Source organism: Melanotaenia boesemani, chromosome 3, assembly GCF_017639745.1.
Source record: "Melanotaenia boesemani isolate fMelBoe1 chromosome 3, fMelBoe1.pri, whole genome shotgun sequence".
Lineage (NCBI taxonomy): Eukaryota > Metazoa > Chordata > Actinopteri > Atheriniformes > Melanotaeniidae > Melanotaenia > Melanotaenia boesemani.
In genome coordinates, this window is record NC_055684.1 from 11,725,941 (window position 1) to 11,745,144 (window position 19,204).

A 19,204-nucleotide genomic window follows, 5' to 3' on the forward strand; every position below is an offset into this window, starting at 1 on the left:
CAGGAGCCTGAAAACTCTAACTTTTAAAACAAGGTCGGGTCCATGGCTTTTTGGTAGTTGCATAAAGGGCGTCTTCAAGGCAGATAGGTTGGGTACCATTGTCTTAGATGAGTGTTCATCTTCAGACAAGATGATTTTAAATAGAACTGTCATTTAAAACTCGGCCGATTTCTCTGCTGATTGAAGCTGCTGTATTTTGTGGCCTGCCGTTGGTGAGCAAGTCCGAGCAGCAGCTGAGGAGGTTTGTTATGCTCAACAGGTTTTCTCACGGATCTGCCAGCAGTTTCAGCTGGTCCTGCTCAAAATCATGCACCTCCAGCCACCAGCATCCCTTGTTTCCATGGGACTGGGAATGATGACCATGTAAACAGTTATGGTTTGTTGCCATGGTAACTGCTTACACTTTCAGAAATCTTTCTTTCTGCTTTGTTTTCATTCTCATCAGCAGACGGCAAAAAACCCAGACTTGTTCTCTCATCCCAACAACAGTGGAAACAGAACAAAGCAAATCCCTGCAGCTCCTGACAACACATTGTTGCCATCACCACCAGCTTCCCTTCTAATTACATAACGCTGACTTTAGTGTGCTGGACTGACGCTTTTCCACATAGCTTGGGGTTCCTTTTTGGAGCCTTTGTCCTCTTCTCTGTGTGGGATGTTTCAGGGCTCCGTCTCTGTTCCCACAGATGTTTTCCGCACTCTTTATATTGGAATGTGATGATTTGTCATTTAGTTACTGAGCAATAATATCAGGAAGCTTCATTATGAGGTCTGAGCTGAGCCGTTCTCTGGCTGCACTCTATAATAAACCTATTAAAATGTTGTTTTTTTTTTCATTTCATTTTTACTGCATTGGGCTTTTTATGAACAGAAAATGTGTATGCAGTGTAACACTCAAACATTTCAGTTGCAAAAATGCAGATTCTTTCTGTTAAATCTGCACAAACAAAGATGGAGACAAATGATTTAGTGTTAATATCATTCAGACCTGAAGCGAAATCTGTGTCCTTGTTTTTCAAGCCTGAAGTTGACATCATTTCAGTAGGTGAGGGATCTTCCTCTGATTGGCTGTTTGCAGTGAATGAAGGTATGAAAATGATGACAGAAGGCAAACAGTTGGCTGTGCTGCGTAGGCTGTGTGACTGTATTGGTGAAGAGCTGTGTGATTGGAGGACTTTTTCATGTAGACTAAAAGTATTTTGAGAGGTCAAAAAAACAAAATATAAATCCCATATAAATGCTGTCTGTTTAGCATTTACATTTTCCTATTTGTTATCTTTACTTCTGGAAGATATTTGTAAAACAGGCCCTAACATTGTTGAATATTGGGATGAAGATGTGACTTGTGATTTATAAACAAATGCAGGTGCTAATTTCTGGTGTAGAAACGAGAGCTAACTCTAATCCTTTGGTGTGTTCTTGGTCAATATCGAGTTTCTGGTTTCACTCACCTGGGATAACATTGTAGCTGGACGGCTGTTCTCGAAGGGTCCTATAGGACCCAACATTTCTTTGGTTTTCTGCAGGATTCACTGAAATGTTTGGACCTGGAACCAGTCTGATCTTCAGAGGTCTAGAGCGTCCTTCTCTGCCTTGGCCATGACCTGCAGCACACGGGCATTTTAATGCTGCAACTTGGGGGGAAAAATGGGAATCACCTGACTTTGAGGATGTTCATTTAACACCTGAATATTCTGGCTTTGTAAAGCAGAGGTTACTGAAAAATAATTTGTACACAAACAAAGTCACCATCTGGATTTAACCAAGCAAATAGATAAGAGCCTCCTTTTGGATATCATGTGTTATGTTTAGCTGCAACAAGTTATTTAACTCCAGCTGATGCAGTGAGTAGCTTCTCATTTCTTAAACAGCCATGTCTGAAGACATATCCTGCGGCCGTGGAAAAGATATTAATCTGTTTCAGATGGGTCAAATTATTGGCATCAAGCAAAGAAAACACCTAAGGAGATGCTGACACTACTAATACTGGGTTAAGAATTGTTCAACACATTATTAAAGACTGGAAGGATGGTGGAGAACCATCATTTTCCAGGAAGAAATGTGGTCTGAAGAAATCCTAAATGATGGTGATCAACTATCACTTCAATCTTTGGTGCAATCATATCTTAAGAAATACGCCAGTAGAACTCCTAGCTGTGTTTAATAGTGAAAGTAAGAACATTTTTATATGAACAATGTGAAGGGAATTCAAGGGATTGGGACTAAACAGCTGTGTAGCCATTAGAAAACCACTAATCAGTGAGGTGAATCAGAAAAATGACTACAATTTACTAGGAAGCATAAAGATTGGAATGGAAGGTCATGTGGGTCCAGATTTACCCTGTTCCAGAGTGATGGGAGCATCAGGGTGAGAAGACGGGCAGATGAAGTGGTGCAGCCATCATGCCTAGTGTCTGCTGTACAAGCCTTAGAGCAGTCTATGATCTGGAGTTGCTGCAGTTGGTCAGGTCTACGTTCAGCAACATTATTTGCATCAAGAATAAGGTCAGCTGATACCTGAATATACTGAATGCTCAGATTGTAAAAGAGTGCTTCAGGGAGCAGAAGGCATCATTTTCACACGTTTCGGACCCAGTGTCCAGACCTGAACCCCATTAAAAACCTTTGGGATGTGCTGGGGAAGACTGCGCAGTGGTCGGACTCTCCCATCACCAATATGAGATCTTGGTGAAAAATGATCCAGTGGTGAAATGCCACACTGGATGGAAATGAATCTTGTGATTTGCTGAAGCTTCAGAACGATGTCACAGCGAATGCGTGCTGAAATATTAGAGTGTGACTGTTTTGGACGAGCAGCGTAAATAAAATTAATGGATTTTTCTTTTTTTTTTTTAAATCAAAAAAAGAAACAAAAATATGGAATAATTTTAAGATCTACATTTCTAAACATTTACCTGCACTGGTCTAATATAAAAATGAGCCTGCAGTTAAGAGCTTGCAGATTTTAATGAGCTGCTTTTACCTGCTGATTGACAAGAGAGAGCTGTCAGTGGAAACACTGGAAAGGATTCAAATTTAACAAGATAATTCATTTCATTGTGGAAAAATGATGCTGGTTGTTTCCAGTCAGCTGTGTCTAACATCTAAAACAAATCCAAACAAGCTGGGAAGGTTTTAAAAGGGAAACATACAAGTAGATGTCAAAGCATCAGGATTGAAAACTAAAAGCAAAATAGAAAATGTCCCACTGAAGAAATTAAAAGCAAATGGACAAAAACAAGAGTCAATGTTTCTGAAAGAACTGTAAGAAATGAATTGAAGGAACCAAAGAAAAGTCAAACATGAAGCATCACTAAAGAGAAGAGAAAACAGGTTCCAGTGAAGCTGAAGAGAAGCAGTCATGAACGGAGGATGAAGTGATATTCAGAGATGAATCACCAGTCTGAGCAGACAAAGATGATGCTGGAACTCTGGTTTGGTGAAGAAGGAGTTTGTGAAGAAAATCATCAGATTTCCACCATCGTTGATAATGTGGTAAAGAACCAGGGGAGATGGAGCTCATTACCTCTACAGGGAATGTTCAGGTGGACGATGAAATTTTGGACATTTTTCTCATTCCATCGATCAAAAGGTTTGATGATGCTGAGCTCATTTTCAATATGATGATGATGCATTTCTCCAGAATAAAGGGTGTCCCAACCTATCTTCAAGAAACAGATAAGCTCAATGAACAGGACAGAAAACACTCAATTTGAGTTCAGATTTATGGAGGAAGATAAAAAATGAAAAAGTCCATGACAAGAATCCATCCTGCAGAGCTGATCTGTCAGCTGCTGGACAAGAAAGACAGACTGAATAATAAACAATAAGTATTGTTTTTATTAGTGAAGTCCTCAAAGAATTCAAGTTGTCAGAAACAAAAAACAAAGTAATAATAATTGTTGTATTTATATTTTATATTTACATATTTTTCTCCACAAGAATTGACACAAATTTCTCCAATTAGAAAGCCAGAATGTTTTTAATGAATTAAATGAACATCCATGGAAAGATTTTACTCCTCTGTTTAACCCGCTAGGATTTGTTACTTTTTGCTCTAAAAACACAAACTAATTCTCTAATAAATAATGCCATAAATATCAGATATATATACATAATTTCTATTAAACTATAATAGTCTCTCATTAGCTTCTTTGCTCATCATACATAACAAATATTCTTTTTTTCTGAAATTAACCTCTTAAATGCCAGTTTTTGTGATTAGAACTTGATTTCAAAATGAGACATAAAAACACAAAAAGTGAATAATTTTCCATCCCATTTATACAAAATCTATATTTTTTGGGGTAGGATCATCAGAACCTGGAAGTGTCAAAGACTGGCATCAACTTTCTCTAAGAGTGACTGTTCTTCCATAATTAAAAACAGTCCTCCATGACATTTTACATTACCTTCAAGTATAAACGTATAAATTAGATTTTAATTACACACAGAGCCTTACCCTGTCCGTCCCTCTTCCTCTTTTCTCTCCGACCATCATGGTTGCGAGGTCTCCCCCTGGCCTGAGTGTCAGGGGTGTTCAGGACCACCAGCAGCCACAGACTGGCCACCACCAGCCACCACCTCATCCCTGCAGAGCAGCACAGATTCAGGCTCGTACTGCCTCAAACACCTAACTCTGAGAAATGTTAAGATTTTTTCATTTGTCAGTCAACAGGAGCAGCCGGTGCTCTAAGAAGTTAAATGTAGACAAGATACAAACATTTACATAGTGATCACGTAAAAAAAAGAAAATGTTTTGACTTCACTGAATCCTCAGTCTGTTAACGGGATGTCACCAAAGACAGTTCTTACTCTGTGGATTTTGTCCACTTTTTGTACAATTTGCAGACCATAAACAATAACATCCAGACATTAAATCCCCCCAAAACCAGAAAAGATAATGTTTAAAAAAATAAAGTTGTTCATAAGGTACTGTACAAGCAGTTTTCCTGATTTCTTGTAGTTAAAAGCCTTTGTTTGAATAAATAAGAATTTAAAACCTGAAGAAAACGGCAGCTAAAATATTAGGAAGCAAACAGACAGAGATCCACTTTGCAGAAAAACAGAATTTTTACCTGCAGCAGCTTGTCAGTAAGAAGAGCAGCTGGAGCTGCTGCTGGCACTCATATAGCTCTCTGCTGGGGTCTTAATGTGTGTGTGTGTTTAATGACTGGTCTACACACAGCAGTCCTGTCATTATTAAAACTGGGAGATGTGAGCCTAACAGACACCTTCACTCACCTGATAGTTTGTCTTCTGTCTGATTCCCTGAGAGCAGCAGGTTTAATAATTTCTTTTATCTGAGGCTGGAATAAATCAGCTGTGGCTGGTGGGAAGTTGTTGTTGTTAAATCATACAGCCTCTTATTTGTGTTACTTTACTGCTGGCTCATGTTTTCTGTTCTTTCTTTATACTAAATTTTTTATTGTTTAAAAAAAATAAACTTCTGTTAAAATGTGGACATAATTGTGCACTAAAATACTTGCTCAAATGTGCTTTAATGCAAATATTTACACAAGTTTACATGAAAAAACTGCTGTCTGGTGGTGTTTGGGTACTTCACATCTGTACATTGTGCACATTGCTTTAGTGTGTAACATTTCCTTTATAAATAGTAGGGCTGCAACGATTAGTCGTCGTTGTCGACAATAGTCGACAATAAAAATAGTCGACAATGAATTTAGCCGTCGACTATTGTCGGCAAAAAAAAAAAACAAAACAAAAAAAAAAAAAATACAGAGTGAGACATCATCTTCTAATCCTATCTCTGCTGAGAGTTGCACAATGCACATGCGCAGAGAGGGGAAAAAATACAGAGTGAGACATCGTCTTCTTTTTTTTATCTCTGCTGAGAGTTGCACGTGCGCAATAAAGTCTGCCAGGGGAAAAATATGGTGGCGGACCAGGGAGGAAACCCGCGGCGGAGAACGTTAAAAGTCTGGAATAACTTCACGTTAAACTTACAAAATAAATTAAATACATGTGAGATTTGTAAAGCGGACCTTGTGTACAACGAAAGTACGTCTGCAATGCTCGAACATTTAAGAAGGAGGCACGTTGGACTTACCTAACAACCTCATGCAAGATTTCAAAGCTGAAAGTGAAATAAGATCCATATATAATAATCATGAGATACATAATCCGATTGGTCGACTAGTCGTTTTAATAGTCGGTGACTAATCGACCATCAGAATAGTCATTAGTTGCAGCCCTAATAAACAGACCATTTTGACTCTTTTTTTGTCCCTGTTCCATGTCTTATTTGACCCTTAAAAATGTGTCAGTCTTTCCAAACATAAACATCATAGAAAGTTTCTACCCATTCTTCTTGTTTTGGAATATTACTATACTCCATTTTAAAGGTGGGCAATACTGCTCAAAATTAATATCAAAATATATTTCTAAAATATGTTGATAATGATATTACAGACAACATTAAAAGTCTGTGACCACACAATAAATTACAGCATCGGAAACATACTTCCAACATTTGTTAAACTTGCCATAAGGCGTACAGCCAAAGAAAGCCTCTGCAATTCCATGCTGTTCTAGTTTGGTGTTTTGCTTGTAGTACCTACCTACCTCTTCTGAAGTCACTCGAATTTTTTATCTTTCACCCTTGTACTCACGATCTTGTTCTTTTCATCACTACCCATAGCTCATGACCATAGGTGAGGGTAGGAACGTAGATCGACCGGTAAATCGAGAGCTTTGCCTTTTGGCTCAGCTCCTTCAGCACGACAGACCAATGTACAGTCTGCATCCCTGCAGATGCTGCACCGATCCGCCTGTCGATCTCCCGCTCCATCCTTCCCTCACTCATGAACAAGGGCCCGAGATACATGAACTCCTCCACTTGGGCCAGGACCTCATTGCCGATCCGGAGAAGGCACTCCACCCTTTTCCAGCTAAGGACCATGGTCTTGGATTTGGAGGTGCTGATTCTCATCTCAGCCATTTAACACTGGGCTGCGAATCGCGCTGGTGAGAGCTGAAGATCACGGCCCGATGAAGCCACATCATCCGCAAAGAGCAGAGACCCAATCCTGAGGCCAACTAACCGGATCCCCTCAACACCTCGTCTGTGCCTAGAAATTCTGTCCATAAAACTTATGAACAGAATCAGTGAAAAAGGGCAGCCTTGGCGGAGTCCAACATTCACCAAAAAAGACTGATTTACTGCCACATGGGCATTGAAGTCCCCCAGCAGAACGATGGAGTACCCCGAAGGAGTGCTCTCCAACACCACCTCCAAGGACTCCAAAAAGGGTGGGTACTCTGAACTGCCGTTTGGTGCATAAGCAGAAACAACAGTCAGGACTCGCCACCCTGCCTGAAGGCGGAAGGAGGCTACCCTTTTGTCCACAGGGGTAAACCCCAACGTACAGGTGCTAAGTTGGGGGGCAATGAGCATGCCCACACCTGCTCGGCGCCTCTCACCAGGAGCAACTCCACAATGGAAGAGGGTCCAGCCCCTCTTAATGACAGTGGTTCCAGAGTCCAAGCCGTGCGTTGAGGTGAGTCCAACTATATCTAGCTGGAACCGCTCAACCTCGCGCACCGGCTCAGGCTCCTTCCCCGACAGAGAGGTGACATTCCACGTCCATAGAGCTAGCTTCTGTAGCTGAGGATCAGACAGCACGGTCCCTGCCTCTGGCAGCCGCCCAGCTCACACTGCACCCGACCCCTATGGCCCCTCCTGCAGGTGGTGAGCCCACGGGAGGGGAGGCCCACGTCACCCTTTCGGGCTGAGCCCGACCGGGCCCCATGGGCAAAGGTGACCCACGTCTGAGCAAGGAAAACCTGGGTCCATGATTTGTCCTCATCATAGGGGTGTTTTGAGCCGCGCTTCGTCTGGTCCCTCCCCTAGACGCCTGTTTGCCATGGGTGACCCTACCAGGGGCATAAAGCCCCCGACAACATACCTGGTTGAGGCGCAGTTTAACGTCGTCATTGTGCCGGAAATATGTGAAATCATGATATTACGTGTTATTCTGGTGTAAAAACATCTACGGGTATTATTGTGAACGACACTATGGCACACCCCTACTCCATGTTTATACTCAGCCACTGTTGTGCAAGTTTACATGCTTGCTGCACTTAACATCAAAGTCAAATAAAAGTCCACATTTTTCACAGCATTTGGGAGATTACTGAGATTTGGGATTTTTTGATATTGTCATTTACATTTGCCCAGTACGGTTTTATCTCAGTACAGCTCCAGAGGATATGTGAGTGACCAGCCTGGAGGCTCCCACATAGTCTCCAAAAGCAATGTTGAACATCAAGTCTCCTGCTTTTTTACTAGATGAAACAAGTGTTTATACACTGTGTCTCACACATATGGTAACATATGGCGGCTGTAGCTCAGGAGGAAGAGCAGTCGTCTTTCAACCGGAAGGTAGGCGGATCTATTCCAGGCTTCCACTGACTACATGCCGAAGTGTCCTTGGGCAAGACACTTAACCCCACGTTACCTCCCGATGTGCCTATCGGGGTGTGAATGTGTGTGAATGGGTGAATGTGATAAGTAGTGTAAAGCGCTTTGAGTGGTCAAATTGACTGGAAAAGCGTTATATAAGTACAAGTCCATTTACCATCCTCTCTCTGTTATTATAAATATTCAGCTCTGGATCCCATTTTCCTTTATATAAATCACTACAGTCCTGTATATCATCTTCTGTTGTTCTAAACCTCAAATTAAAGAGCAGAAACACAACTCCAGTGGGAAAACAATGTTATTTGATGCAATCTTACAACTTAATAGCTGTGTAGTCTAGTTTGTGTTGTACAAATCCAAACCATATATTTCTGAGGGAAATAGAGAGTATATGAAATTAGCTGGGAATGTTTTCCTGATTTCTTATGTATTTGGTTTATTTGATGGATGGATGTCTGAGTACACAGCAAAAAGGAGCTGTTACATTTAATGTCACAACCTTGTTATCAGACCATGTTGTTATAACACAGTGTTAAGAATAACCAGTTTAAGATTGAAGTTTTTTTTTTTTATCAAAATTAGAAAAGTTATAGTTCAAGAAAACTTTGTGCACATAAACAAAATAAGACTGAATATTACTACTACAACTGTAAGACTACTACACCTAATATCACTATCACCATTCAAAAGCTGCAGCATGTTCATTCAACCCACCCCCCCTCTTTAACCGTGAAACAAAACTTGAGCCGGCAGCTCGTCAGGCTGCAGGTCGTTTCAGCTCTGAGACCCTCCTCCCTCACCTCCATCCCAACCAATAGGAAGCCAGAGATCAATGGGAGACAAAGAGAGAAGGAACCATTTGACAGAGGGAGAAAACAGGAGGGAGGGAAAGCAGCTTTTTTTTCTGGATGATCAGGCTCAAATGGAGAAACTTCCAGAGTGAAGGGCAGATATAAAAATAACCAGGAGGCTGAGTGTTAGGGCATTAAAGAGAGTCAGACTCTTACAGCTCAGCTTTGTTCTGCTGCCGTTTCCACTTTCTGACTTTACTTGCAGAAAAAGCTCTCATTGCCACAGAAAGAATTTTTATTTGGATTAACCTCTTCTTGTCAAGGCCTGTTTTGTCTGCCTTTAGTCCAAAATTACAAAATAAATTAAGTATATCTTCACAACTACAAGGACTGTATGTAAAATCATGGTCTTAAAAGAAAACTGAGACATGAGAGATTACTATAGAAGTGTCAGAGTTAAGAGATGTGTTACTATGTCAGAGTAAATTCACCTGGAACACAGTAATGAAAATGTTTATCTCCTCCTTAAAGAAAACCACATTACTTTCAGTGAAAACCAGAGGATAGCAGTCCAACTCATCTAGGAATTAGTAATGTCTGATGAGGAACTGTGCAAAAATAGAAATGAAAAAAGTTACACTGAGCAGTTTTACAGATGTTTTAATAGAGCTGTGTTATGCTGGTAAATATCTCAGGAAGTCATCATCCAATATTGAAGATGGACCCGTCTTTTAAGAGTCAGGAGAATTTAGGGATACAAACACCATGAGGATCCAGATGATGTGAAGCCCAAGGTAGTCTATGATACGTGAATACGTCTCTATAAAACCTCCTTCATCTTCATGGAAACTACCAGGAACTTCACGACTGATTTCTAATGAAGGCAGAGTCATAGAGGTATTAGCAAGGTTTTTTTGAGGTGGAATAAAACATTTGACCACAAAACAGCAAAACTAAGATATAATTTATAATCTAGTGATTTTTTTTTTTTTACTACTTTTTGGCTGCTAGCTCTGAGTTTTTGTCCTACAGTAAGGAGACAGACTTTCATATGACACCTTGTTTGTGTGGTTTGCTTGAAGTGGAGAAATTATTAGAAGCTCTAAAGAGGACAGAGCTGTGCTTATGTTTTTATTACATTCCCATATAATTACTTGGAGTTTGAACTGTGTTTTGTTTGGATGGCAATGTTTGGTTGAGTCTTTTAGCTAAGTTTCTCCCCATCATGTTGGTATCCTGCCTGTTAGCATTGCTGCTTCCTAGCGTGTGCAGATAATCTGTATTGCATGTATCTCATGCTATCCCCTGTAATTTTTGTCAAGAGTAGGTTAACCTTGTATGGCCTTTTGTTTATTTATTTTTTTTTTTTATGGCCTTTTGTTTAATCCAGGGATCCTCAATCCTTGTCGTCGTGGGCTGGTGTACTGCAGGTTTTAGAAGTTTCCCTGCTGCAACACACCTGACTCGAATCAGTGGGTAATTGACAGAGTCTGAATCAGGTGTGTTGCAGCAGGGTAACTTCAAAAACCTGCAGGACCTCAAGGACCAGGTTTGAGGATCCATAGTTTAAACAGTGTCTCTTCAGTTTACTTCTCCATGACAAAAGCTCCACTTTGACATTTTCATCACACCAAACAAACAACTTGAGTTTGATTCAGTGTTGACATAAAATCCTCCCTCCTCTGACAGGCTGTTCAAAGCAAATAGTTTCCTCGGAGTTTACAGCTGATGAGTTTCATCATAAAATCATCTCTGTCCTTTTCTTCCAATATTTACAACTATAAAAGTTTCTGGAAAAACGTGAAAAATGTTTATTCTATATATATTGAGGTTACACTGATCTAAAACACAGATACTCACAGACCCCAAAGGTTTGATGTTTTCATTTGAAACACGACTCATATAAACTCCAGAAATGACCAAAACAAATGTTCTAAAAACACAAGCAACCTCCTCCTCCCACGTATAGACACGGCAGGATGCTTTTTAATGTTATATTCAGTGTTATTTCCTTCACCCATATCTAGTTCCAGGAGCTCATCCTCCGAGTCAGCCTAGGCCAGTCTGAACAAAGATGAACCCAGAAAAAAACACAGATAATCAGCTGACTTTGCATAATTCTGTTTCAGGTATGCAGCATCCCTAATAGTTGGCATTCAGTAGACAAGTCTGACTTCATTGCCTCTGTCTGGCCTCGGCTTCACTGCCTGTCCATTCCTCTGAGTTATCCTTCATTTTCCAAAGCAAACGTTAAGAAGCAGCCGGGATGAGAAGAAGCACATACAACACGGACATCCTCTGTCAGAAAAGGAGGATTTTCTACTCCAGGTTGGGTGTGAGTCTCTGTTCAGGTGGCGTTTAAGGATTTTTACATGTTGTTCATGGATGGGAACAGAGCTGATGGGTGGATTTCTGAAGAGTCTTCTAAAGGGTGTCTGGGTTCATTCTTGGGGAACTGGTGATGAGCTCCGTCATCCAGAAAGGACTGGGAGCAGAGTTACTGCTTACTAACAGGAACCAGTTGAGGTGGTTCAGAAAACTGTTCAGGACGGTGTCCCGAAGCCCCACAGGGGTGGTGTGTTGGACACGTTCCCAGCAGGTGGGCCTCAGACCAAACGCAGGACTTAATGAAGAGGTTTAATTTCTGACCGGGTTTAGTTTCCTCCCTGAAAGCCAGAGGAGGTGGCTGGATCTCAGATAGATGCAACAGTACATGTACTTTGTTACTGTACTTAAGTAGGTTTTTCATGTATCTGTACGTAAATAGATATAGTTGTGGATACTTTTTAACTTTTGCTTCACTACAATTTACAGCAAATATCTCTACTTTCTACCCCACTACATTTCAGTAGCATTTTACAGCGCGGTAATTATATGATAACAGTGTGGTAACATGATGGTAATACAAAGGAAATAACTGGGTAATACCCTGTAATTACCAAAGTAATAACCAGGTTATATTCTGGTAGCAACACTGGGAACATCATGGTAACAAAATACTAAAACTGAAGTTATAAAGTAATAATCTACAGTAACCTACAGCAATGACAGGGAAACATTTAAAAAACTATTTGGTAGTTGTATGGTAATACTGAGTAATTATAGTGATCTAAATGTCATAATAACCTAATAATGGTTAGATAGTTTCTATGTAAATACCACCAATCAGGGCTGTAAAATTATTAATTGCATGTTTCCATTTTATTTTATAGAAATATTACATTAAACAATAACCTGACAACATTCTCAGTAGTTTCTATGTGATAACCATGAATCAGGGCAGTAAAATGATCAATTACATCACGTTTCTGTGTCATTCTGTGGTAATATTACATTAAACTAAACATCAGGAGGTAGAAATATTAGTTTCTATGTCATAAGCAACCTCTTGCTTAAATGTGCTCCTGTGGCTGGATGAAACAGAAACTCTGGTGATTCACTTGATAACATATTGATAAAGTTTAGGTCCATTTCAAATACAAATAAAAAATAATAAATTTGTGATTTTAAACTCTACCAAAGACTCAGTTTGTTAGCAAAAGGATCCTTGTACAGGCAGTTATGGTAGCTGTAGTAGTTTGTCACTCACATCCACTTTAAAGCGGTCAGTTAGATCATGTGGGAGTTGAGTTGGTGTAAACAGTGATGAAGGGACGTCCTCATCCACCGATGAGGACGTCCTGGGTGCAGCTGAAACCTGGATTCTTCTGTTCGCTTGACGTAACAGAAACTCATGCTAACGTTAAAGTTCTGTTTGCTAAAAAGACCATTTTTACCCCACGGAAGCCATTACGGGACAATAAAATCATCAGAATGAAGTATTTTGTGAAGCTTCTTTTATCTTTGGGCGAGTAATCGTATAATAATCCGGATAATGTTTTGTCCCATGGTCAGTATCGAAAAATAAATGTTTCGTCTTGAAGGGTTTTACGTAATCAATAACGAGAGAAAAACTGGTCCACTATACTAATCCAAGCAGGCAGGTAACTGGATGCATTTCCTGTGAACTTGGAGAGCAGGGGATTGAACTGTCGACCTTCCCATTAACAACCTGGTCTTATTCTAGTTTGTCAGACCTCACCTTTCAATGCAGAGCAGAGCTTTTAGCATCACATGTTGAATGTTATGTCATTGTGTTGGTATCCAACGAGAAGAGTAATAACCCGACCAGCTGTAGTTAAAACCTGTTTTAGCTCAACTTTACCAAACAGCTGATGGATGGACATAAGGAACAAAGACAAAGCTCCCTGAACGTGTCAAACTAGATTCTCATGATTGTGGCTCTTCTGACTTCCCTTCAGCTATGTTCTATACCTCTTTTAATCATAAGTTAACTGTCCAGAATTAATTTTCTTATTGCAACGACAGGTGGGTCGAGAGCAAATACTAAAGACGTCTTTTTCTCAAAGATGTTTATTTATTCAGTTTCTATACCGCTTATTCCAGTGTTTCTCAATCCTGGTTCTTGGGGAGCACTGCTCTGCATGTCTTCGTTCTTGCCAGCTCCAGCACACCTGATGCAGATTAACTGAACTGCTCGTGGAATTAGCAAGCCTGCTAATCAGTTCGTGATTTGAGTCAGGTGTGTTAAAGTCTGGACACCTCTAAAACATGCGGGACAGTGGTCCCTGAGGACCAGGATTAAGAAACACTGGCTTATTACAATTCAGGGTCACGGAGAAGCTGGAGTCTATCCCAGCAATTAGCAGGCTTCCTGTTGCTTCTGCTAGAAGAAAATTTATTGTACTGTAAGAACTACCGAGGAAGAACCAGTTCTACCAGCTATAATGACTGAAAAGTTCCTCCTGTGGTCAGAAAGTGTCTAATGTAACAAATACGTAATGTTCCTGCAGTGGAATAGAAATGAACTAACGGAGATTTGCTCCTCATTTATTCGTTTAAGGCGAGTTCTACTTAGTAGAAACTCCTCCTGATCAAAGTCCAGTTTCTATTCCAGGTCTGGGTTAGAGCCTTCTGGACCAACAGCAGTGCTGAGCCCAGAGATTTTATAAATATTAGTTTTTGTTTCTGTACTGTAAAAATATGAAGGATTTACTGAATTCTGTTGACTGAGGTTCTGAAAAAACGGTCTTGAAAAGGTTAAACTTGAGTAAAAACAGATAAAATAACTCAGCTCAGCGTTGATGTTCTGCAGCAACTTAAACAACTGTTTACAAATCCCTGTAAGACCGACGGACAGACAGAGGGGCGGAGCTGAGGACATACAGACATTAAGTCTACATTACCGGCAGTTTGAAGACGGCTGCAGGACTGGAAGCCAAATCCTTCCACCCTTTTTCTCTCCTCTGGTTCTCCAGGAGCTCCAGGAGATGTGTGTGTGTCGCTGTATGACAACACTGTAAGTGTGTGTTAAAGAGCGAAAAGCAAAGCGAGCTGAAAGAGAGAGAGGGAGACAGGTCCAACATGTGTCTTCCTGTCAGCGTGAGGACGCTGCCAACAGGATATCATAGACGAGAGAAAAGGGCAGAATCGTGGCGACGAAGGGAGCTTTCATCTCCACAGGAAGGGGGGAAACGAGAAGGTCAGAGGTCAAACAAGACCAAACTTCTCGCTCCAGTGTCGCTCAGACAAACCAGAATGGAAAACACTCACAGCTGTTTGTTGTTCATGTTTAAAAATCATTCTCAGATTCACTTTGACTTTTATTTCTTTGCAGACAGTAATAAACTAAACAAATTTTATTATTTTGTTAATAAACACCCCCATTTCCAGAAAAGTTGGGACTGTGTAAAATGTAAATATTAACAGAAAGCAATGATTTATAAATCGCATTTATCCATGTTTTATTCCCAGTAGAACAGAAACAACATATCAGATGTTGAAACTGAGACATTTAATCATTTCTTGGAAATGTTAGATGATTATAAATCTGATGGCAGCAGCACATTGCTAGAAACTTGGAACTGGAGCAACAAAAGGCTGAAAAAGTAACTGGCACAAATCAAAAACAAGTGGAGGAGCATTTGATGATTAATTAAGTTAATTGGCAACAGGTCAGTAACATGACTGGGTTATAAGGAGCATACCCTCCTCCATGCTGCTGTAATGTAGCAGAACGTGCTTCTTCATCGTCTTGTTGAAAACTGCATGGACGTCCCAGGAAAGGATGTGTCTTGGAGGCGGCAGATGTTGCAGTGAAGTCTCAGTAAATCTCGCTGCATTAATGCTGCAGAACTCCATGATCCAACACCATACCATCCCCATACCATCACAGAACCCTGATCCAACACCATACCATCCCCATACCATCACAGAACCCTGATCCAACACCATACCATCCCCATACCATCACAGAACCCTAAACCAGCCCCATACCATCCCCATACCATCACAGAACCCTAAACCAGCCCCATACCATCACAGAACCCTTATCCAACACCATACCATCCCCATACCATCACAGAACCCTAAACCAGCCCCATACCATCACAGAACCCTGATCCAACACCATACCATCACAGAACCCTAAACCAGCCCCATACCATCCCCATACCATCACAGTACCCTGATCCAACACCATACCATCACCATACCATCACAGAACCCTAAACCAGCCCCATACCATCCCCATACCATTACAGAACCCTGATCCAACACCATACCATCCCCATACCATCACAGAACCCTGATCCAACACCATACCATCCCCATACCATCACAGAACCCTAAACCAGCCCCATACCATCACAGAACTGGGCTTTTGGATTCTGGATGCTCCTTTTGTTCTGTGCTCCATTTTTTCCAGAGTACTGATTGGTCTGACCAGGTTTCCCGTGTTTGATGGTCCATCCCAGATGCCTCCTAGTTTAGAGAAGTCAAAGCCATCTCTAGAACTTTGGACCAGGTTAACATGCAGCTTCTTCTCAGCTCAGTAACATCTGAAGTGATGTGTATGATTGTAATTGTGTATTGTAGAGCCTGAGAGTAATCCTTGTCCATGTGGTTTAATAGTTGTTGATGAATGATGGTTTTTGATGCAGGTCCATCTGATGGATCAGAGATCACAGGGTCCAGCTCAGACTTGCTCTCCTTTCTTTTACACACTGAAAATCCTACAGTGATTGAATGGTATTCTGGTTGTAGAGGGAAAAACTGAGATCATTAAGTATTTCTTTGAGGAACATTGTTTTTAAACTATTCAGTGAGTTTTGTCTGAAAGGCTGCACATATTTCTCTATCAAATCCTCAGGAGGAGAGTAGGAGAAAGCAGGAGCTTTGACTACTAACTAATTTCCTTTCAGCCTTTCATTTCCTTTCAGTGTTATTGTCTCAGAAAGTTCACAAATGTTTGTTTCTTGATGAAACCGAAGTGAAAACTGACTGAATCCAAAGCATCATCCGTCTGTCAACATGTCGTCTGTAAATGTCATGAATCGACGACTTCACTCTCCAAGAATTCACTCTTGTGGTTTCACCATGGCTCATTATATCTGATTAATGTTTCTGTTCAGACCTCTGCGTTCTGTCTGAGCAAAGCTCAAAGATGCTGAACACATGTTGTAGCGCCACCTAGAGGCCGACCCCACTGATTACACACCAGAAAATCACCAATAAGGAACATTTCATTTAAAAAAAGAAAATAAAAAAAGGACAAAGTATTTGACAAATGACCAATAAAGAGCTTATAATAATTAGATTATGAAACCCTTTTTAAAAAATATGATCCATGATGTGAATTTTAAGTGAAAGACACTGAGCATGCTCAAACTGATCCAGTCTGTCATCTCTGCAGGAGAAGTTTTCGTCCGTCGTGTCTCTTCCTAGAGGCTGCAGGTCAGAGGTCATGAGCCTGAATCACCGCCAGCTTCCTGGGTAAACACCTTTCATCCTCATGGAGCACAGCCACAAAAAAATCTAATAAAAACCCTGAGCTAAGACCCCTCGAGTTCATCTGTGTGTTTTCTGTTTGCAGCTGCATCCTGTTCGTTCATTGGTCGATTCAGGTTTCCACAGAAGGTGTCGTCACTCCGAATATCAACCTGCTGACTAAGATCCCAGAGCAAGGTGAGACCTTCCTGAACTCCTCACCTCACCAGCCTCTTCAGGCGCTGCTACAAGCCCATAGAAAAATGATAGGTCAGAAAAAACAACTTTTTCCTCAACATTTCCAAACTAAGCCGTTTCCTGGAGAAGCTGTTATTTTCTACAACATATGAAGCAACAATCATGCTGGAAAGTTTGATAGAATATCATGAATATTGATTCATAATAACCCGTAAGTAATGAAAACAATTTTACACTTTCTTCATTGTCAAGATTTTAGTATTTAAGGAGTTATCTTTTTAGAAAACATGTTATGGACAACGTGAACTTTCTTGAGATTTTAATTTAAACAATATTTTGCCTCAGTTTCATATTTCATTGAATATTTTAGAAAAAATTAAAGCTATAATATTTTAAAGACATACTTATACGTAGAAAATATAATTTTATATCTAAATATACATTTCTATATTTATACGCATTTATAAAATGTGTGCATTTTTATATTTCTATATTTTATATATTTAAAAAAATATATTTTATGAACTTCATATATGAAAATATTTTTTATCAGACACTATTATTTGATATCCTCATTTCTGTTTATTAATAAAATTAGAATAAATGATTTTAGTTTGTTAAATTTTTTTGTTTACATATTTCATTTTACATATTTTACAGATTTATATATCCACTACAACTTGTAGATCATAATGAATCTAAACAGTCAGGATGGGAGCAGATGTTACCTCGAACTGAAAAATACATTATTTAACATTACGATTAGAGTAACATTTAAATGTACATACGTGTACTTTTCCAAATCTTTGTAGTAATCCTGACCCCCTCAGCTGACTCACCTCATAATACAAACTGAATTTAAATCTATTAAGATAGATATACAGTAGAAGATGGAACAAGTTATACACTTGCTTTAATTAAAAATAAAAGGAAAGTTAATGGTTTTTAAGTATTTTTCAAATGTATTAAATTTATTCCATGGGCCAGATTGGACCCACTGGCGGGCTGTTGTTGGCCCCTGTGCCTTATGTTTGACACCCATCAACTCAACTTTATTTATAAAGCCCTTAACATCAGTTGAAACAAAGTGCTGAACACAGCACAGAAGCAAAACAAAGTAAAATTAATAAATGCTAAATAAAAACAGAAACAAAAGCAGTAAAACGATTAAACACTAAAAACAAGAAGAACCAGTCTCATGCTCGATCAAAGGCCAGCTCATAAAAATGGGTCTTCAGGTCTTCCCAAATTTAGGTTAGATAATAAACTCTGATCTGTATTGGTAAAAGTATTATAGTAGTTTTATCAAATCCTCAACACAAACTACAAACAGAATTAAGTTTTGGCTTAAAAACGTTTAGATTGGATTCATGTTATATTTCATGCAAAAAATATCCGTTTTATCCCTCTGACAATAATTTGGATTCAGTGAATAAACAGACCAACTGTTCCCTGTAAATAGAACCAAACTATTCACAAAGCATTAGAAACGCATGTCCAGACCAGTTAAATGAGTCTGATATCGATCCATCTTCCCTGGAGATAAATCGTACTTTCTTGCTCTTTGTTTCTGCAGCTCTGCAGCTGTTTCCCTCTCAGCCTGTGGGTGGCGCTGCTGAGGCTTTTCAGAGCCTGCTGAGGATTTTGGGACCTGAAGCCGCCATCGAGTCCGTCATCAGAGCCGTCAGCCTTTCATCAGACATTTAATGCACCAGTTTCTGACCATACCACGTCCCATATCATAGTCTGATTGTCAGCACATGAAGGATGATGGTCCAGCAGGAACACAAACAGACAGCAAAGGTTTAGTCTCTTAGAAATCTTTATTTTGATATAAAGAGCACGACTGTGACAGCAGTAACAGCAAAGCTTGTTGGTCAAAATCTATAAAAATAAATAATTTAAATACAAAATGCCAGACAGCAGCGTCGCCTTTGTATTTTCA

At 39.9% G+C, this 19,204-nt stretch overlaps 2 protein-coding genes across 6 annotated transcripts in view; one reads left to right on the forward strand and one right to left on the reverse strand.

Annotated features, from left to right (window-relative positions):
• ecm2 (extracellular matrix protein 2, female organ and adipocyte specific) overlaps positions 1 to 14,693 on the reverse strand; it is a 30,533-nt gene extending 15,840 nt beyond the window's left edge. For 2 of the 4 annotated variants that reach the window (XM_041981294.1, XM_041981293.1), the window contains exons 1-3: positions 14,481 to 14,693; positions 4,463 to 4,591; positions 1,452 to 1,604 (exon numbers count right to left, since the gene is read on the reverse strand). In XM_041981294.1, coding sequence (XP_041837228.1) covers positions 1,452 to 1,604; positions 4,463 to 4,589 — 280 coding nt within the window. In that variant the 5' untranslated portion in view covers positions 4,590 to 4,591; positions 14,481 to 14,693. The remainder of the gene's footprint in view (positions 1 to 1,451; positions 1,605 to 4,462; positions 4,592 to 14,480) is intronic. The other 2 variants (XM_041981295.1, XM_041981296.1) reach the window with 2 other exon arrangements.
• The window catches only part of LOC121637259 (centromere protein P), a 125,284-nt gene extending 106,111 nt beyond the window's left edge, over positions 1 to 19,173 (forward strand). For both annotated transcript variants that reach the window (XM_041981301.1, XM_041981302.1), the window contains exons 7-9: positions 16,988 to 17,067; positions 17,168 to 17,259; positions 18,836 to 19,173. In XM_041981301.1, the coding sequence (XP_041837235.1) occupies positions 16,988 to 17,067; positions 17,168 to 17,259; positions 18,836 to 18,966 (303 nt within the window). In that variant the 3' untranslated portion in view covers positions 18,967 to 19,173. The remainder of the gene's footprint in view (positions 1 to 16,987; positions 17,068 to 17,167; positions 17,260 to 18,835) is intronic.
• The last annotated feature ends 31 nt before the right edge of the window (positions 19,174 to 19,204 follow it).